General features: G+C 41.7%; 1 protein-coding gene across 1 annotated transcript in view; it reads right to left on the minus strand.

The window, feature by feature from the left end:
* LOC142197812 (phospholipid-transporting ATPase IC-like) overlaps positions 1-22,070 on the minus strand; it is a 49,820-nt gene that overhangs the window by 11,354 nt on the left and 16,396 nt on the right. The window contains exons 3-17 of the mRNA XM_075268416.1: positions 21,659-21,759; positions 20,833-20,946; positions 18,775-18,873; positions 13,822-13,883; positions 13,350-13,422; positions 13,070-13,140; positions 11,901-11,983; positions 10,137-10,295; positions 8,870-8,958; positions 8,394-8,590; positions 6,154-6,362; positions 4,159-4,202; positions 2,625-2,781; positions 1,598-1,789; positions 1,339-1,451 (exon numbers count right to left, since the gene is read on the minus strand). Of these exons, the coding sequence (XP_075124517.1) occupies positions 1,339-1,451; positions 1,598-1,789; positions 2,625-2,781; positions 4,159-4,202; positions 6,154-6,362; positions 8,394-8,590; positions 8,870-8,958; positions 10,137-10,295; positions 11,901-11,983; positions 13,070-13,140; positions 13,350-13,422; positions 13,822-13,883; positions 18,775-18,873; positions 20,833-20,946; positions 21,659-21,759 (1,763 nt within the window). The remainder of the gene's footprint in view (positions 1-1,338; positions 1,452-1,597; positions 1,790-2,624; positions 2,782-4,158; positions 4,203-6,153; positions 6,363-8,393; positions 8,591-8,869; positions 8,959-10,136; positions 10,296-11,900; positions 11,984-13,069; positions 13,141-13,349; positions 13,423-13,821; positions 13,884-18,774; positions 18,874-20,832; positions 20,947-21,658; positions 21,760-22,070) is intronic.

Raw genomic sequence — 22,070 nt, forward strand, 5'->3', positions numbered from 1 at the left:
TTATTGTCTGTACTGGTGATTCATAGTCCGTACTGGTAATTTATAGTCTGTACTGGTGATTTATAGTCCATACTGGTAATATACAGTCCGTACTGGTAATTTATAGTCCGTACTGGTGATTTATAGTCCGTACTGGTAATATACAGTCCGTACTGGTAATTTATAGTCCGTACTGGTAAAATATAGTCAATACTGGTAATTTATAGTCCGTACTGGTAATTTATAGTCCGTACTGGTAAATTATAGTCCATACTGGTGATTTATAGTCCGAACTGGTAATTTATAGTCCGTACTGGTAATATATAGTCTGTACTGGTAATTTATAGTCCGTACTGGTGATTTATAGTCCATACTGGTAATATACTGTATAGTCCATACTGGTAATATATAGTCTGTACTGGTGATTTATAGTCCGTACTGGTAATTTATAGTCTGTACTGGTGATTTATTGTCTGTACTGGTGATTCATAGTCCGTACTGGTAATTTATAGTCTGTACTGGTGATTTATAGTCCATACTGGTAATATATAGTCTGTACTGGTGATTTATTGTCTGTACTGGTGATTCATAGTCCGTACTGGTGATTTATTGTCTATACTGGTAATTTATAGTCCGTACTGGTGATTTACAGTCCTTACTGGTGATTTATAGTCCGTACTGGTGATTTATTGTCTATACTGGTAATATATAGTCCGTACTGGTGATTTATTGTCTATACTGGTGATTTATTGTCTATACTGGTAATTTACAGCCCATACTGGTGTTTTATTGTCCATACTAGTGATTTATTGTGTGTACTGGTGATTTATAATCCGTACTGGTGATTTATTGTCTATACTGATGATTTATAATCCGTACTGGTGATTTATAGTCTGTATTGGTGATTTATAGTCCGTACTGGTGATATATAGTCCGTACAGTTAATATATAGACCGTACTGGTAATTTATAGTCCGTACTGGTGATTTATAGTCCGTACTGGTGATTTATAGTCCGTACTGGTGATTTATAGTCCGTACTGGTGATTTATAGTCCGTATTGGTGATTTATAGTCCGTACTGGTGATATATAGTCCGTACAGTTAATATATAGACCGTACTGGTAATTTATAGTCCGTACTGGTGATTTATAGTCCGTACTGGTGATTTATAGTCCGTACTGGTGATTTATAGTCCGTACTGGTGATTTATAGTCCGTACTGGTGATTTATATCTATCTATATCTAGCTGACATCTGTAACATCGGCAATATCGATCTAGAACTTGGGTTTAAGCAGCAACTCAGAATCAATTCCCCAAACCTCTATCTGGTCCATGTCTACCCATTCACATGAACTTGCCTCTAAATGCTCCTCAGTTTGCTCTTTCATAGGGTTGTCTGGATGTAGACGCTGGTAAATGACGGTGTCTGCTCCCTTGCAATATAGTTGTATTTTTCCATTGGGATCCCGGACTGAAGTTAAACAGAGAAATGTAAAATTTTGGACACTAAGTAAAACAGCTCGGAAGAGACGACTGACCATCGCTCTTCTCTACATGTCACAAAAGTAAGTACTCCACCATCTACACCAGATCGCTCTTAAACATTATAAACCTTACCTATTATAGACATGCGTTTTCTGTCACTGTTGAAGTCAAGGATTGCCAGTCGTTCATACGTCACTTCTTTGCCGAGCTCACTAATAGTGATGCTACTTTGGGTTCTCGAAAGGAAGACAAAGCCAAAATTCCTAGCAGCTGTTACCAGGGCACCTTCATCCGGAGACGCTGCTTCATAGCAGAGTTCGCCATCTACAAGTAAATATAAAACGGATATAGTTTAGGTAGGTTAGTTATGATATTGCATCAAAATTAGATCTACTGAATGGACATAGACCCTCCATTGGCTGGAACATGCAACTGGATAGGACAACCTTAAAAAGATTGCCCTAGGGCAATCGTCCCCAACCTTTTTTCCACCAGGGACCAGTTTCAGCAAGACAATTTTTCTATGGCCGGGGTTAAGCAGTGTAATGTAGTTGGGGTGGAGCCAAGACCCGCTGCATGTCCTGCATAGTACTAGAATTCCGGACATACAGCGGGTCCTGGCTCAACTTCACATTTTGCTCACCTTATCCCGATGAGCAACAACCAAGTGTCAGTGCTTTGGAACCGGCTGGCGGGTCCTGGCTCAACCCCGGGCACAGCAGCTGCTGACTCCTCGCCGCCGGTACGCAGACCAGTGCAACATGCCCCGCGGCCCGGTACTGGTCCGTGGACCGGCGGTTGGGGACCCCTGCCCTAGGGCATGCACACCTACCAAGATGTATGGATTTCATAGAGGAGGTCCGCTGTTTGAAGCCACCTGAATTGTAGGCTAAGTCCCCTGAATTTTATGATGGCCATACCCATTAGATTAATGTTGGCTAAATTGTCTAAATTATTTTTTAAATGTTCTGCAAATCTTTTTGAAACATTTCAGTCTTCCCATTGACAATACATGCATGCCGAGCCAAACCCATCGTGTGTGTGTGGAGCCCATTAGGAATGGCCACCAGACAACCTATATTGAGGGCCGACGGCCACTTTTACTTGTAGGTCCTTAGAATGGTCAGCAATGCAATGAAAGGACATCCGTGGCACTTACCATCTTTCTTGTCCACCATTACTGTGTGGCACAAAGCGAGTAACTTAAAAAACTGGTGGACACATGGATCATTTCCAAACCGGATTTCTTGAATTAAACGCTTGTCATGGTATGTAAAGCTGGGATCGGCGAGAGGATTCCAGCTGAAGTCCACGTTCTAGGAGAACAGGCGTCAAGAACATGAGACAGACAAGGTGAAATCCCACAAGGTCGTAAATTGTATTTATTTATTTCAATTACTTATATAGCGCCATCATATTCCGCAGCGCTTTACAGACATTGTCAGTCACTGTCCCATATCCCCCGAGCGCACTAAGTGTAGTATTTAACCTTGTAACAATGAGATGGTATCAGGGGTGAACCTAGCTTTTTTGCCACCTGAAGCGGACGACAGAAAGGAGGAGGGGGCGGGGCAGACGGGGCGGCGTTAGCAGGCAGAGAGCAGGCAAGAAGAGGACCTGCTCTCTGCTAAGCATGAGGGGAGGCCACTGGAGAAGCGCTACGTCCACAAGGCCTCTCCAATCCACCGCTCGCTTCCCGTGCCGGGCTGCCGAGACGGTGACACTAAGCCAGTCCAGGACAGCTTGTCCTGAACTGGCTTAGGTCAGCAAAAATGCCGCCCTTCCCCACCCCCGAGGCCGTGGCATAGCGCCGCCGTCGCTTCAGGTCGCCTCATGAGAGGTGCGGCGCTGGATGGTATAAATGTATTGTAGGACGAACCAGACGGCCACTCATCTCGTGGGGTTGTGAGCAGTCACAACACCCTATAGACGTTAATCCAAGGTGAGAGTGGAAGCGGTTCAACCTGTAGTCTCCGGAGGACCGGAGAGAAAATGGACAGTAACAGCAAGGACCAAAAGTCCGTATCAGAGGATCCGCGCCCACTGGTGACGGAAACAAGGCACAAGCTGAGGGTTCCCAGATGAAAAAAACTTTTATTTGAGGTAGGTATAAAACAGAAAATCACGACGCGTTTCGGCCCACATATAGCCCCTTTCTCAAATGCTAATATAACAATTCACGTCGGGCCAGATGCGCGATGGTCCTTGTTATTACTGTCCAGTATTCCGCTTAGGGACACTACAAAATCATAAAATTCTATAGACTTCTATGGCGTGGAGGACAAATCTAATAAACTGTGAGTATAACGCAGGATGAATACAAGATACATAACATTTAGTATTGGTGAAGTTTTTTGACCTTTTCGGCAGAACATTGAACAACTTGTACACCGTATTGTACACCACCACATCAATAGACTCTTTTAGAAGGTCTATCAGATATTTGCTTATTGACAACACCTCAAAGACTAACAGAGTGGAACATTGGCTAAATCCCCATATTGGAAAAGCAGGTTGTACAATGACATTTTCGCTTACTAGAATAGAACATAAAATTTACAGTATGTCAAATAATGGCACAAATACAATAAAAACCAAAGGAGGAAAATATCCAAAAAATAATCTAGCAAACTTTTCTCTAGCTCAGCATCTTGGGAGTTGTAGTTCTGCAACAATTAGAAAGTCATACTAACCTCTGTAGCGCTGCTCTGTTTCCCAGTCATTTGCTTTTGATCACCTGGAAGATACATCAACATTTTATAAGAGCAGAAACAGTACTCACAGTATTGTGCAAAAGTGTTAGGCACGTGTGGGGAAAAAATGCTGTAAAGTAAGAATACTTTCAGAAATAGAAGGAAAATGTTTGTTCTCGTACCGTGTTAGCCAGTGGGTAGGAAAAATCAAAAAAACTTGATAGTCTTCAGTAGTTGATACCTTTTTAATGGCTAACTAATAATGATGACAGATTACAACGTTTCGGAACTCTAGGCTCCTTTCTCAAGTAAATTTAAAAACCTGTCCTCACATACTGACCACTGACAGGATAGAGATACCAATGTGTATGATTATCCCCTGACCCTAGTCTATAGTCTCTCGCTCTGCCAAATTAGTATCCCTGCGCTATGCTGAGGAGGTCCAAAAGACCGAAACAGCACTGTCCCTAGCTGGGAATCTGTTCCTTTTGGAACAGAAATACTAATTTGGCAATAAACCCCGCATCATGTAAATAGGCTTATTAACTGAGTCATGCATGATGTTAAGGGGGTTGTCCCTAGAGGGCAGCATATAGCGGCACTGTTCTCCTAATTACATCCTGGAGAATAGATTTACATATTTTTTACCCAGAATCCGTAGCGGAGAAGGAATGACTTGTAAGTCTCCGTATGCCTATGTAGGCACACATTCTCTCTAATGTGTACAATTATCCCCTGATCCTGGTCTATAGTCTCTCGCTCTGCCAAATCAGTATCCCTGCACTATGCTGAGGAGGTCCAAAAGACCGAAACAGCGTAGTCCATAGCTGGGAATCTGTTCCTTTTGGAATAGAAATACTAATTTGGCAATAAACTCTGCATCATGTCAGTAGGCTTATTAACTGAGTCATGCATGACGTTAAGGGGGCTGTCCCTAGAGGGCAGCATACAGAGTGCACTGTTCTCCTAATTACATCCTGGAGAATAAATTTGCATATTTTTACCCAGAATCCCTAGCGGAGCGGGAATGACTTGTAAGTCTCCGTACGCCTATGTAGGCATTATTAGTTAGCCATTAAAAAGGTATCAACTACTGAAGAAATAGAAGGGTTAATAATATTATTGTTGTCAATTAACAAAATTAAGTGAATGAAGAAAAGAGAGAGGGAAATCCCATCAATATTTGGTGTGACCTCTGCCCTTTGCAGACAGATCTTGAAGGAACTCGGCAGAGAGGTTGTTTCCACCAACTTGGAGAACCAAGCAAAGATCTTCTATGGATGTAGGCTTGCTCCAATCCTTCTGTCTCTTCTTGTCATCCCAGACAGACTGGATTGTGTTGAGTGCAGGGCTATATATGTGAGGGCCTTATCATCACTTCCAGGACTCCTCCTCCAAAAAGCAAAGGTCACCAAATATTGATGGGATTTACATTTCTCTTTCACTTCATTCTCTTAATTGACAAAAATGATCTATTAACCCTTCTATTCCTGAAAGCATTCTTACCTTCATCCTAAAAAATCTTGGAAAACATTATAACTTCTGAAAAACCTTTCCTTATGTACGCACTGTATATTGTGAATTCTGTCCCGGACGAGCCCCCAAGTTCTAGTTTGATAGGTCTATTTTATGTTTATGCGATGTAATAAGACCCCTAGCAAGGGGGAAGGAGAACAGAATGCTAATGGTATGCAAAAGCTTGTTCATCTGACACCTTTACTTGAGTCCCCCCTGTACACATTCACATTCAGTCTCCCCGAAAGGAGTTTTAATAGCCAGGGAAACTAAAAACTTATTTGAATCATTGCATAGTGCCCACTGAAATCAGTAGATGTCCATTGATTACAATGGACGACGATAAGAAAGTGACCAGCTTGCTAGGACTGTCAGTTGCACTTAAGTAAGAAACAAGGTGACCCCAATTGGAAGACGCCTCATAAATGCTGTAGAAGGAAATTTAAAATAGAATTTTCTAAAATGGATCCTGACATTTACCATATGTTTTGCAGTTAATAGAACACTTCTTAAAGGTCATTATGTTCTGTGTCAATGTCCCGGTCTTGTCAGTGAATATATACTCGATCTGACCCAGCTGTTCATTCAGTGACGTTGTCTTGGCCTTGGCAGGTGTGTCGTTCTTAGGGTAGTACATGTGTAAATCCCAGTCAATAAAGAAACTCTGGCCCAAACGGATCATTTCAACACTTAAGAAAAAAAAGGAGAAATATCTAACTACAACAAAAAGTTTCCAAAATATTTTTTTTTTTTTGACAAACATTAAAGTGTTTTCTGGGATTAGAAACAAATGGCTGCTTTCTTTGAAAAACAGCACCACCCCAATCCAGAGGTCATGTCTGGTACTGCAGCTCAGTCCCAATCATGTCAAAGGAACACAGCTATAAAACTAGGACAGGTGTGGTGCTGTTTGTCGATGAAAGTAGCCATGTTTAATCCTGTACAACTAATTGAATGTTAAAGGGGTTATCCAGACTTAGAAAACCCTTGAGAAAGAGCACCACTTCCATCATAGGAAGTGACATCACATCCGTTGGTCACATGGTCATGCTACAGACGGTGCTGCACTATGTCCATGTGACCAATGGACATGATGTGTGGAGATCTATGGCAAGGGGGCTATAGGAATAAATAAAAGGAGATGTGTCACTGTCCTAAAGGGCATGGCCATCCCCACAAGGGGCATGGTTTCATCCAAAAATTTTCTCCCAGACCTTACAGACTAGGACTGATTCTGTGTCTATCCCCCATGCGTTACACTGCTGGACATATATACTGTATACTATTTGGTTTTTTTATCTGTAATGGCCTTTATTTCAAAGGTAACCAATATTTGAAAGGTTCGTAAAAAAACAAACTGTACAGAATATTGATATAAATATCTGAAATAATATAATATATAAAAGAGGTCATGTAGATGGCCGCCTGTCCTGACCTGTAACAGGATATTGTTATCTAAACCATAATTCTATTGATCTTCTCTGAAAATGAATTTAAAGTCAGTTAGGACAAAGGGTCATTGTGCGGCCATTGTAATGTCAGGAGCTCAAACATTCAGATCTTATATTTTCTGCATAACAATGAGAATCCAAGACTCTGTTCACATCTCTATTGTGGATTCTGTATATACAGCTGAGGGAGTAGAAGTAAAACATAACTTTTATTTTTTATTATATTAAAATTGTGCCCATTATAGCATAAAATATTCCAATAGGGAGATTCACTAACCAGTAAAGAGATTAGGTAGATATGGCTTCTATCTCTTTGATAAAGTGAAACTCTCCCCTTTATCTTTCCAATTGGCAGGAAAAAATAGATAAGTATTCCATTTGTTCAGCAGGACTTGGAGGAGCAAGAGTCAATATGCAGCATTAGCTCCCAACAGTACTCAGAGGTCTGACCAGGTAATGATATAGCCAGTATACAATGGATAAGCAGCAGTCCTATCTATCCTCTGGTTCAATTTAAATGTATTGTAAGTCCCTGAACTATTACATGGAGAAAAAACTATTTCCTAATACCCTCTATACGTATTTCACTAGCTGATATTCTAGCTCATCAGGAGGTTTTTCTAAGGAAAGATGAAAGCTGCAGTGAAAACTGCACTTCCCACGTCCTTGGTGGTCCTTAGAAAAACCTCCTGATGAGCTAGAATATCAGCTAGTGAAATACGTATAGAGGGTATTAGGAAATAGTTTTTTCTCCATGTAATAGTTCAGGGACTTACAATACATTTAAATTGAACCAGAGGATAGATAGGACTGCTGCTTATCCATTGTATACTGGCTATATCATTACCTGGTCAGACCTCTGAGTACTGTTGGGAGCTAATGCTGCATATTAACTCTTGCTCCTCCAAGTCCTGCTGAACAAATGGAATACTTATCTATTTTTTCCTGCCAATTGGAAAGATAAAGGGGAGAGTTTCACTTTATCAAAGAGATAGAAGCCATATCTACCTAATCTCTTTACTGGTTAGTGAATCTCCCTATTGGAATATTTTATGCTATAATGGGCACAATTTTAATATAATAAAAAATAAAAGTTATGTTTTATTTCTACTCCCTCAGCTGTATATACAAAATATTTTGAGTAGAATACCCGTCAGTGAATTGATCTATTGTGGATTCTGTTCATAATGATAGATAGATAGATAGATAGATAGATAGATAGATAGATAGATAGATAGATAGATAGATAGATAGATAGATATGCTGTACCTGACATAGAGGGATATTGGTACCATTGTGTTCAGTACGATAATATACCCCCAAAAGCCTAGAAATCCCCGGTAGTTTGGTGAGTAGTCTTTCCCGTCATAAAGATACCATGATGTGTTTCCGCTGATTACATCGCTCTCCCAATATGTCTGACCGATGGCTAAACCAGCCGAGCACAGGATCAGTAGAACAAATATCTGCAAGACACACACCAATTAGATAGATAGATAGATAGATAAATAGATAGGAGATAGATAGATAGATAGATAGATAGATAGATAGATAGATAGATAGATAGATAGGAGATAGATAGATAGATAGATAGATAGATAGATAGATAGATAGGAGATAGATAGATAGATAGATAGGAGATAGATAGATAGATAGATAGATAGATAGATAGATAGATAGATAGATAGATAGATAGACATAGGGTACTGGATTTTCTCTAATACTAGATTACAGTGAATCCTTACCATGCACACCATTCCATTCATCATATGATCGATCTTTGTTCTCTTCAGGGTTGATTTTCCGCTGTTTTTCATGATCTTACTGTCTGAACCTAGGAGATATAACAACAGGCTACATGAAGGCATATAAATTATAGGGTTAAAGACGTTCTTATAGATCAATAAAGTTAAGTGAACAAAATGTGGATTTGCAATATAGTTTTAAATGTCTCTTTTGTACTGATATTCTTAAAGGGAAGGTTCATCTTTAAGTCCCTAATTTAGAATAAAAGGAAATGCATCACCTTGTTATATTTCTTAAAACCAGATAAATTGTGAAATCTATCACTTTTTTCTCTAATATTTATATTTTTTTAATTGTAGATATTTTATTCTATTTTCTGTACGTGACTATGGGGGCGGCCATCTTGTCTGAGCTTTTCCTCTGCTCTGTTTACAGCATTTAGTGATATGCTTTACGGCACAGTCATGGCCATGGGCAGCAATAGTCTGGAGCCGACTCATGAAGGTCTATGGGTGTGTTTTCTAGACATGTTCAGTGCAGGGAGGGGGAGGAGATAAGCCGTGACATCATCTATTATCAGTAGTGATGTAATGATGGCTCAGTGGTGTAGTGATGGCTTGTGATGCAAATGAGGTGACTGCTGAAAAGAAAACCCTTACAGAATTGGCAAGTGTCAGTCTATTATTAGGCTTAGTGGCCAAAGTGAAAATTGCAGGATCTAGTACTATTTAAAAAAATAGACATGAAAAAATTTAATTTAATTTAAAAATTCTACCCAGTTAATTCAATAGGATATCCATGTAATACATGGAAAATTTTTGTCGAAGGTCTTGAGAAAAAAGGTAAAATTTGGAAGACTGAAATCTGGGAAGAACGAGAAATGGAAAGGAGTAGGACAGTGCCTGAGGGAAATGTAGTAGTAGCCCTATTGGTCATCTCCAGGCCCAGTTGGTGAAATTGGAAGCATCTTCCCATACAAACCATTCCCCATGGTTAGCTTATGCTTGGTCTCTTCCCATAAATTTGATGATAGTCAATGACCACTGACTGAGAGACCTTCATCTTAATTGAGGGATATTGGTTGGTTCCATGTTCTTGTGGCTGGTCAGTAGAAGAGCATGGATGTCCAGACATCTACCCCATAATTCAATGCCCCTTTTAGTTTGAGTATTTTTGGTCTGATTGTTGGCCACCATTGCCCAAAACAAGAAGAACGTCATGAAAAAGGTGACAACCTGCACACCCGAGTGTAGATGCAAAAATTACCTGCGAATATGACTAGGCCATGGCAATACTGTGTGTTTCGGATTTTACAACCACGGAGTAAAATTTTATCATTATCAAGCCCACAACTCGATCCTCTCCAGAATAAGGTGCCCACAAACTTATCCAAGCGGTTATTTGGCTCCTCACATTCAACCAGTCCTGGAAAAACAGGTAAAAATGTGGAGTTTAGATACAAAATACAGATAGGTCCTGCCCACAAAACCCTGAAATGCAACTTTTAATGCAAATGAGCATATTTCCCGCCCATTAGGAGTTCAGGTCTTGAGACAGTGCTATGAAAATTTGCAAAACCAAACTTTGATCAACAGCGAGGGAAGTAAGAGGGCCAGAAGGGGTGCGGGAATTCTGGGGAGAAATATGCAAATATGTTTTTCATGATGAAAAAAGAAAAATTGTTACTCTAGCGCCACCTTTTGGAAAGGTAGCTACTTATAGTTCAATACCTGGCAAGACAGCTAGTGACATGACCTGGGATTAAAGCTAAACCGGAATATCTCCTCCAACAGGAAGAGAAACCCATCTGCCACTAATGTTTCGGGAGTTATTGCCAATCACCAGTGCAGAGTAGTATACTGGTTGACCGGGTCAGAGGTGGGTTTGGAGGGCACAGAAGCAGGGGTGAACCTAGTCTTTTTGCCGCCTGAGGCGGACGACAGAAAGCCCCCCCCAATCCCCCCCAACCATCCGCCACCCCCCCCCCAATCCCCGCCACCCCCACAGCAAAAAGGCTAGGTTCACCCCTGACTACACAGCATGTAGTCCAAAAGTTGTTTCAATTTCTGGACCCCACGCTGTGTAGTGATTAACCCCCTCCCCCCCACCTGTGTCCGCTTACCTGCAGCTCCCTGTTTTTCTTGGTCCGGTCCTCTGTCCGGTCTTCAGAGCGCCCCCCCTCCCCCATGCGTAGGACGCAGGCACACGTCGGGTGCGGGCCTGATTATATGGCCACGTCGCCCGGCGAGTGGGGAGGAGGGGGTGGAGCAGAGGGGGCGGCGTGAGCAGGCAGGGAGAGGACCTGCTCTCTGATAAGCGTGAGGGGCGGCCGCTGGAGCAGCGCTGCTAATAAGTAAGTTAAAGCAGCGCTGTGTCCACAGGGCCTCCCCAATCCACCGCTCGCTTCCCGTGCCGGGCTGCCGAGATAGTGACGCTAAGCCAGTCCAGGACAGCTTGTCCTGGACTGGCTTAGGTCAATAAAAATTCCCCCCCCACCCGGGGCCCCGGCATAGTGCCGCCTGAAGCGGTCGCTTCAGGTTGCCTTATGAGAGGTGCGGCGTTGCACAGAAGTAACTGTAAACGCAGAGGGAGAGATTTATCATGCCATGAAAAAGTTGCAAATTTTTGCACAAATCAGGTTTTTTCAATTCTGCTGCAAACTTTTCTGTAAGGGGGAGTGGTGAGGGCAAGGCCATAAGTCCCTTCCGATGTGTGATGGGGTAGATTTCATTGGCATTGAGGGTACCGCACTTCATCAATCTGGCCCAGTATTTATACCTAAGGGATAGTGGGCTCCAACCTTTGGGTCTATGCGCTACATCAATCTTCCTGTGACAACTACAGTACAAGTAGCTGTATGGACTTCAAGGGTTGTCACCTAGTAAAGAAGTTATGTGACTGCTCAACAACCTAAGAAGCTCAAACATCTGTATATTCAGGGATAATTCAGGGTCACATGGTACAAATGAATCTTATCATGAAGGGACTATGATGTCACTTATCAAGCCTATGACACAAGGATGACCTCACCATCAAAATCTGCCAGTTCCCGCTCCTTCTGGAGATATTTATCTGTTACTTCGAGGGACATTTTAAACTTCAAGTTTGTTTCACTAGATAAAAGAAATAGAAATCTGATGTCAGTAAGATGATGTGAAGAGAGGAGACATGGCATCAGAGTATCAAGAGATGGCATGATGGTATAAGGGGCGTAGTTACCCTGTTTCCCCGATAATAAGACACTCCCCCTTCACCTCCCGGACCACCTACAACCGGCAGTCATGCCGGAGTTCTGCTAAGGAAGCGCATGCATGACTGCCGATTGTCCCCCGCTCCAGCCGCTGCATAAGACAGGTCATATATTTCAGAAGAGAATTTAATATAAGACACTGTCTTATTTTCGGGGAAACGGGGTATATGGGTGTGGAGGGGGTCGCTACCAGACCCTGGAGCCTCAGGGGGCCAAAATACTTCTCTACTACATAAGAAGAACTCAGTAGTCAAGTTAGTCCTCATATTTGCAGGAAATTCAAGTTACGCCTGTAAGACTAGAGTCATGGAGTCACTGGGGTGGAGTCTTGCAGAGTGGAGTCATGTTATTACACCCATTCCTTCTTGAATGACATCCCTCTGAGTATGAGCAGAGTATCTGCAGCTGTACATTACATATTTTTCCGCCACCATTCCATCTATTTAAATGTAAGGAAATCTCAAGACGGTTGAAATTTAACAATTTCAAGAGTTGGTTCCAAAATTCATTTTGGGTAAATGTTATGTTGGGTAAAAGTTTATGTTGTATGGTGTCTGGGTTGAGAGTGACGCTCTTCAAAATGCAAATCACTAGTACAGAAATGGAACAAGCAGGGAATGCTGGGAGATTTCAGGTCTGTGAAGATCTTTTATGGGGTCATTGCCATTATTGGTTCTAATAATATAGAATAGGGGCAACACAGTGGCTCAATGGTTAGTACTACAGCCTTGCAGCGCTGGAGTCCTGGGTTTGAATCCCACCAGGAACAACATCTGCAAGGAGTTTGTATGTTCTCCTGTATTTGTGTGTATTTCCTCCCATTCCACAAAGACATACTGATAGGAAAACAAAATTACATTGTGATCCCTATATGGGCCTCAAAATCTACAGAAATAACCCCCAAAAAACAGAATAGTCTGTAATAACTATTATCTTTTCTTCTTCTTACCCATCTAGCTCTGCAGTTTCTACATAGCACAGACTGTTCGGCTCAGAACTTGAGAGCAACAGCAGATCCGCCTATAGAATATACAGGATAGAAGAAGATCGGGACATCAGACAAAGTAACACAACAACTTATATTTAGTAACCGGTCCAAAGTACCGTACGCGATATTACAGTATATCATATGTACATGTTATATTCTTGCCTATAGAGGGCAGTATTGCCGAGTGTATTGTCTTCACTCCCATTGTATTGTAGGATAGGCTCAATAATATTCTACTCACCGGAACAAAGCCATCTTTTTCGATTCGCACAATGTCCCCGACATAAATTTCTTTCCACTTCATCTTCTGAAAGCTTTATATGAAAATGTAAAGGAAAATTTGGGATGATGGATAAAGAAATAAAATCTTTTACATACAGCACAAGATCTGCATTTGTATAGCTGGAACGCGGAGCCTATAGAGATTTGTAATCAAGATTTTATTGATTTTATTAAATTTTTAGGGCGCATTCACTCTGCCTTTGCAATTGTTGCTTGCTGTATGTGCTGGGACCCCTCGCTGACCACCAGCGGGTTCTCATTTATTAAAGGGGTTCTCTAGAGCCATGAAAATGGACAACCAGATATAACCAGTAATACTTTGCTTCTCAAGTACTAATACACAGGACTAGGAACAGATAATAGATAATATAGTAAGTGAATACAAGAGCGGTTACTACTATATGTGCAGGAGTGTATATATGTATATTTACCTTCCATCTCGTATCACCAGACATGACCGGTTATTTATTTCATTGTCCATTTTGTGACGAGACTAGAAGGTAAAAACAAGAGGCATTATGGTTTGTGTCCATGTAGATGTCAGATACATTATATATTATCCAAAGCATATCTTATCAATGTTCTATGGGTAGACGCTCACGGCCCCACCATGTCCCCCAATAATCAACACAAGTACCCCATCTCATTTATTGTTTGCATAAGCAGATTAGTTCATCCATCATCAAGGGTTACATTCCCTTATGTCCTTGATCACCTGGAATTCTATGGGTGTCTTCTAGCAAAAAAAACCCAAAAAACCTTTAAATGGAGTATGCCCCCGGAACCAGCATATCACCCCAGCCCTGCAGATAGATAGGTTACTGTCACCAGAACCAGCATATCACCCCAGCCCTGCAGATAGATAGGTTAGTGTCACCAGAACCAGCATATCACCCCAGCCCTGCAGATAGATAGGTTAGTGTCACCAGTACCAGCATATCACCCCAGCCCTGCAGATAGATAGGTTACTGTCACCAGAACCAGTATATCACCCCAGCCCTGCAGATAGATATTTTAGTGTCACCAGAATCAGCATATCACCCCAGCTCTGCAGATAGATGGGTTACTGTCACCAGACCCAGCATATCACCCCAGCCCTGCAGATAGATAGGTTAGTGTCACCAGACCCAGCATATCACCCCAGCCCTGCAGATAGATAGGTTACTGTCACCAGACCCAGCATATCACCCCAGCCCTGCAGATAGATAGGTTACTGTCACCAGACCCAGCATATCACCCCAGCCCTGCAGATAGATAGGTTACTGTCACCAGACCCAGCATATCACCCCAGCCCTGCAGATAGATAGGTTAGTGTCACCAGACCCAGCATATCACCCCAGCCCTGCAGATAGATAGGTTAGTGTCACCAGACCCAGCATATCACCCCAGCTCTGCAGATAGATAGGTTAGTGTCACCAGTACCAGCATATCACCCCAGTCCTGAAGACAAAACACTTCTGCAATGAAAATCATAATATCACCAAGGATATGAAGATACTGATACTAAGAGGAAATTTCTGAAATAGAAAGGATCGCCGTATATGGGAGATTAAACTCATGATGACCTTCAACACTCTCCAAAGGGGGTTAAACCAGTCACAGGGTTTTATGACGTTTTACAACAACTAGACACCACGTCACTGATCAAAGAAGCCATATACCCAGAGAGCTTTTCCTGTGAACTGATATATATGTTTTTTTTAAACTGTGTATTTACATGTTCTGTTTTCCATCTATTTTGCACCTAACACTCCATCTCTCTGTGTATATACTGTATATATATGCCTAACTTCAGAAATTGTGTTATACCATCCTGATGAAGAGACATTTATAGTAGTCCCGAAAGCTCGATATGTCATCAAAAATGTTTTAAGTTAGCCATTTGAAAAGGTATCAACTACTGAGGACTTGTATCAAAATTTTTTTTTTTTTCATTTTTGGGGGGCCATATCATCCCTTCCAAGTCTCCTGGACTGTCACACCAAATATTGATGGGATTTATATATCTCTTTTTTTTCTTCACCACCAAAAATAAACTTATAACCCTTCTATTTCTGAAAGCATTTTTATTTTTCGGCATTTTCCGGCACTTTTGCACAGCTCTGTAATACTGCTAGATATATAAGGACATCTCTATTCAAGTTTACTGGGTGTCCATACTTGGTCCCATATTAGCACCTAGAAAACATCATTGAATGGGATGGGCTCTGGTATTTCTGATTTGGATGAGATTTTTATCAAAAGGATAAGAAGAACCAGTCTGGGAATGAAGGCTGGTGGAGGTTCGGGAGGGAGCCCCAAGGCCCCTGCCATGGATAACTGCACCAGACACTTAAATGATGATACAAATGTCTCGAGTAGACTTGAAAACATGTGCAACATAAGTCTCTGTATATCATCATAGGATCAGACGCATACCTTGGCAGCATTCCCAATCCAGGGTGACAATACTAAGCCAAAGAACGCTGCCTCCACGTGATGGTGATTTTATCTGCACTCCAGACATGTATTTGGGAAGCTCCTACAGCTTGTGAGTCATTGCTGGGCATTGCTTGGCACTTGTCCTGGAGTAGATTACATGGTAACACTCATACACACCAGGGAAACACTATCAATGAAGTATCTTGGTTCCTCATTGACTAGGACTAGATAATGAGTACATTAGGATGACATAGGGCAGATTTTTTTGTGTGAACATCGCCTAAAGGAACTTTCCAGTTAGCTAGAATATATGGTAAAAAGCAAGGATTGGGCAGGGTGCACTGAAGCATGCTTGATTCTTATGGTAAGGGAGATGACACTCTTGTCTCTCTCACTATTACAATAAACTTTTGCAATCTATGGCCAAGCCGAGCATGCATGTGTATGAGGAGGTTGCAGATACACAATGCAGCACATTTATCATTCCTTGAATGCCATTTTTCTGGCATACAAGAAGTGAAATAGTTGCAATGATCAAAAGTGGAATTTTAAGTCTCTGGACCCCAATGCAAAATCTGTAATGTGGTCCTTACCTACTTTGTGCCATTGAGAGTAATGCAATATTTTATTTTGCAACGGGACCTATGGAGCTCCCTTAGGGTCCAGGGCCCTATAGCAACTGTTGCATCCACTAAAGATGCACCCCTGTCAGCTATGATTTGGCCTAAGTTACAGTGCTGGAGCTTGACCTTGGCAGAGGGTGTACCTGATTTATGAGGGGGTGTGAACCATCTGCAACACAGGTGATGAAGACCAAAAAACCCTGAAAACACTTAGTCATCAGAAATCTTCCCCAATGTGTTCCCAATGTACAGTGCAAGAAGGGAGATAGGTTTCACTTTTCCATTCCCCATAAAATATAACTTTTATTAATTAATCCTAAACATTCTCATTGGTGTAACCCCGTCATTCCCACCCTAATCTTTCACTATGTATTCTAGTGTGGTCAATAGAAAGCTTCTCCTTACAACATATATATATATATGAATTATCAGTGCTTATTTTATACTCATTACATTTCTGAGTCATTATATTTTCTCTATTAGTGGTTAGTCAACATAATCTCCGGATTTGATTCCTAGATTACTCATCATTCAATGTCTAATGTCTATTTTGTGAAAGACAATGATGAAGTTCTGACTTAAAACTTAAAGTACACACTAGAGATGAGCAAACCTCTCAAGATTTGTTTCGGGTTTGTGTCCTTAATTTATTTCAAGTCATACATAATATATTACACTGTCAGTGCTCCTAGGAACCTATCTATAAAACATAGTGTATGACACTGTCAGGGCTCCTAGGAACCGATCTATAATACATAGTGTATAACACTTTCAGGGCTCCTAGGAACCTATCTATAATACATAGTGTATAACACTGTCAGGGCTCCTAGGAACCGATCTATAATACATAGTGTATAACACTTTCAGGGCTCCTAGGAACCTATCTATAATACATAGTGTATAACACTGTCAGGGCTCCTAGGAACCGATCTATAATACATAGTGTATAACACTTTCAGGGCTCCTAGGAACCTATCTATAATACATAGTGTATAACACTGTCAGGGCTCCTAGGAACCTATCTATAATACATAGTGTATAACACTGTCAGGACTCCTAGGAACCTATCTATAAAACATAGTGTATAACTGTTAGGGTTCCTAGGAACCTATCTATAATACATAGTGTATAACACTGTCAGGGTTCCTAGGAACCTATCTATAAAACATAGTGTATAACACTGTCAGGACTCCTAGGAACCTATCTATAAAACATAGTGTATAACACTGTCAGAGTTCCTAGGAACCTATCTATAATACATAGTGTATAACACTGTCAGGGCTCCTAGGAACCTATCTATAATACATAGTGTATAACACTGTCAGGACTCCTAGGAACCTATCTATAAAACATAGTGTATAACACTGTCAGGGCTCCTAGGAACCTATCTATAAAACATAGTGTATAACACTGTCAGGGCTCCTAGGAACCTATCTATAAAACATAGTGTATAACACTGTCAGGGCTCCCAGGAACCTATGTATAATACATAGTGTATAACACTGTCAGGGCTCCTAGGAACCTATCTATAAAACATAGTGTATGACACTGTCAGGGCTCTTAGGAACCTATCTATAAAGCATAGTGTATAACACTGTCAGGGCTCCTAGGAACCTATCTATAAAACATAGTGTATAACACTGTCAGGGCTCCTAGGAACCTATCTATAAAACATAGTGTATAACACTGTCAGGGCTCCTAGGAACCTATCTATAAAACATAATGTATAACACTGTCAGGGCTCCTAGGAACCTATCTATAAAACATAATGTATAACACTGTCAGGGCTCCTAGGAACAGTCAATGTGAAAGCGACATTACTATCCACTGGGGTCAATAATATAGGAATCAAATCCGGAAATAACGTCTAATAGAGACAATATAATGAGTATAAGATGACTAATGTCTAATACTGATCTTAACTCCAGTATGTAGAGATATCAGGATTTACATGATCAGGAAGATGAGTGACTACTGGCAATGTTCCAGAAGGAGATTCTAGAAGAGAGAATAGTAGTGATTAAATAAGGATTAGGTGCCCATACACATAGCATGTAGCACGTGCATAGAAACCACAAAACAAACTGCACATGGCTTTACTACAAAGATTGCTGATGTGTTTCTTGGTTGCCTGACTTGTACGGGGAAAATACTTTGGCAGTGAGCACTTCTGCGTTGTATAAGGGGGTAGTTTTAGGAACATGTTTCAATATCCTACAGACTGACAAAAAGTAGGAGCAAATACTTTTTCATTAAAGGGATTGTCCGCTTTCAGCAAATAAATGTTATTATTTATATAATAAAACGTTGTACCATTTCCGAATATACTTTCTTACTTACAAAATCATCTACAAAGTCTTTGATTGCAGTAATTCCCAGAACTATGATCAGAGGGATGAATGTAGTGTACCACGAGACTGTGGATATTTGAGGGATCAGCTGAAACAAGATAATAATGTTATTATGGACTGTTCACATTGTAATATGGCATAAAATGCACTTCTCCCTTCTGCTCAATCCACTCTTAGCTTTGTCTCAAAACACTGCAGCAAAATCTGCAATAAAAAAGCAACTTTTCCTTAGCCTTACTACTAGAGATGAGCGAACAGTGAAATATTCGAGATTCGATATTCGTTTCGAGTAGAGCTTCAATATTCGACTACTCGATCGAATATCGAATCCCATTATAGTCTATGGGAATAAATGCTCGTTTCAGGGGAAACCACTATTTGACTAAAGGAGAGTCACCAAGTCCACGAGTAGCAGGAGGAGAGTGTTTAGGCTCAGCGCTGTGCAGTTAAAGCGCACGGACCCCATTATAGTCTATGGGGTACGTGCGCTTTAACTGCACTGCGCTTGCAGTTGCGCTGATAAAAAGTAATCTCCCTCGCAGGGGTGAACCTGCCCCTCTCGCCGCCCGAAGCGAACGAGAGAAAGCCGCCCCCCCCCCCGCCGGGGAGGGGTGGGGCTTAGTGGAGGGGGCGTGGCTTGGTGGAGGGGCGGGGATTAGCACCATTCGCAGGCAGAGAGCAGGCCTGCTCTCTGCCTGAGTGTGAGGGGAGGCTGCCGGAGCAGCGCTGCTTCAACGGCCTCCCCAATCCACCGCTCCGTACTAAGCCAGTCCAGGACAGCTTGTCCTGGACTGGCTTAGGTAAGAAAAAATGCCGCCCTCCCTGAGGCCCTGCCATAGCACCGCCTGAAGCGCTCACTTCAGGTCGCCTCATGGGAGGTGCGGCACTGCTCCCTCGTAACCGCAAGCTGCCAGCTCTCCTGACTAGCAAGGATGAGCCTGCTGCAGAACCAACGTTGATTTGCAGCAGGCTCGTCTTTGCTAGTCGGGAGAGCTGGCAGCTTGCTGTTATGAGGGAGATTACTTTTTGTCATAGGAATGAATAGACCAGCGTTGATTGGCCAGTGTACAGCATTCGGCCAATCAACTCTGGTCCTGCCAGAGGCTCGTTTGTGAGGAGGCGGAGTCTAATATTGGACCACAAAGGAGACTGCTGTGGTCCGATCTTAGACTCCGCCTCCTCACAGACGAGCCTCCAGCACAACCAGCGTTGATTGGCCGAATGCTGTACACTGGCCAATCAACGCTGGTCTATTTATTCGTATGAGAAAAAGTAAGCTCGCTCGTAACAGCAAGCTGCCAGCTCTCCTGACTAGCAAGGACGAGCCTGCAGCAGAACCAGCGTTGATTTGCCAAATGCTATACACTGTATAGCATTCAGCCAATCAACGCTGGCTCTGAATCGAATATTTACTGCGAATAGCTAGCAGTATTCAATCGAGTACAAACATTTGGAATACCTACTCGGTCGAATACTACTCGCTCATCTCTACTTACTACCTTAGTAATGGAGCAGTCTGATAAAAAGCACCAGGGGTACTGGAAAGAACCAGGCACCAACTGAACCCGACCATCCGTTGCAATAATCAGGCCCTCGGACAGCTACAGGCTGGTAATTTTAGGATGAGAAGGGGCTAGTAACCATGGACCTTTTCATCCTGATAATACTAGCCTCTGGCTGTTCGTTTTGCCTTGGTTGGAAAAGGAAAGGAGAAAGTTAAGACCAGGCAGGTTTTTTTATTTCCCAAAAAAAAGAAGAAACAACATGATGTCGCTCCCTTTTTTCCTAACAAGCTTTGGTAAAATCAACAACTGCATGCTAGTGTCAAGTGAGTAGGTCCATTGAGTGTGTCACAAGCAGTAGCCATTCATCTGAGCCGCCTGGCAATGAGTCGCCTTGACATTCCAGGGGATTGAAACAGCATTGTGTTAGCATGATGCACCTGTTATCTTAACAGCTGCTATATCTCTATACTCATGTCTGTTTAATTGTTTCTCATTGCCATCCTTATATCAATACCACTGATCTACATGTGTTTCTCACTTACCTGTATAACTAGTAGCGCAAGGAAGTAGGCATTAGCGATTCTCTTGAACTGCTCAAACAAGTTTAGAGGCAGGAAGGTGATGACGTTGTACTTGGATGTCTTGATTTCATTCGTCTGCACAAAATATGTATTATTTTTTAAAAATTCTTTCATCCTTTATAATATTTTACAGCATTATTATACAGATAATTGGTCGACAGCACCAGGGTATTATAGAAAATCAGATAATGGGATACATTTTAAGGCTACATTCAAATCTGCTGATTGTGGCCGGGACAAGAAGTTGGCAGGTTGCTGTCTAGGGCACCACCATGCAGCTGCAGTGGATCCAATCATGGGTCTGATATTGTTTGTGATGTGTATGAGGTGAACAGAAAACCCCAGTGTCAGTCTATTATTAGTCTTAGTGGCCAGGTTAAAATTGCAGTACTTTTTTTTTTTTTTTTACAAAATATAGACAGTGACATGGAAAATAAAAAATAAAATTATTAAAAATTCTATGAAAATATGTTTAACATAAAAACTTGGTTTATAAAGTAGGTCATTGCTGACATGATCCCTTTAAGTAAGAAGTAGAACAACTTTAGGTCCCTGTAGTGATCCTTGGGGCTACATACACTATAGTCTTCTAGACTGTGTTGTGTACAATCTTGGGTGTGTCCAACTTTGATTCCACATCAGTAAGAACGTCCCCAACTTACAGGCATTTCATAGTTATCAGTCCACGTCACCTTCCCATGACCCACTGTAACTCACGTGCCAAATGGGAAGGGTTGGAAAATTTGACTAATGATTCTAGAACTTAAGAACACAGATAGAAACCTACGGCGTATTTGCTCTTCTTGAAGCAGAAGTATTTTTTTTTCGTCATGAATTCCGGCTGCTTGTAGAAATTCGGATCATTCGCTTTAACTTTCCAACTGCATTCTGGAAAAGATATGAGATGTTTAATGTAACAGAGAAGGCAACACTGGGGGGGGGGGGGGGCAGAGTCTAAAGCTGGCCATTTCGGGGAGGTCATGTTTTCCCACTCTCCCCATGGAAAACAACATTCAAACTCTACTAAGAACCTGGGGTTGAGGGTCAAGAATAAGCAAATAAGTTTTCCATTATGGAAAAAAGTTCAATGCCTGATTTTCAAGAAACCTAATGACATGATCTGGGATTAAAGCCAATCCAGAATATCTCCTCCAAAAGGAAGAAAAGCCCATCTGCAGACAGCTATTTCAGAGTTATTG

Source organism: Leptodactylus fuscus, chromosome 1 (assembly GCF_031893055.1).
Source record: "Leptodactylus fuscus isolate aLepFus1 chromosome 1, aLepFus1.hap2, whole genome shotgun sequence".
NCBI lineage: Eukaryota > Metazoa > Chordata > Amphibia > Anura > Leptodactylidae > Leptodactylus > Leptodactylus fuscus.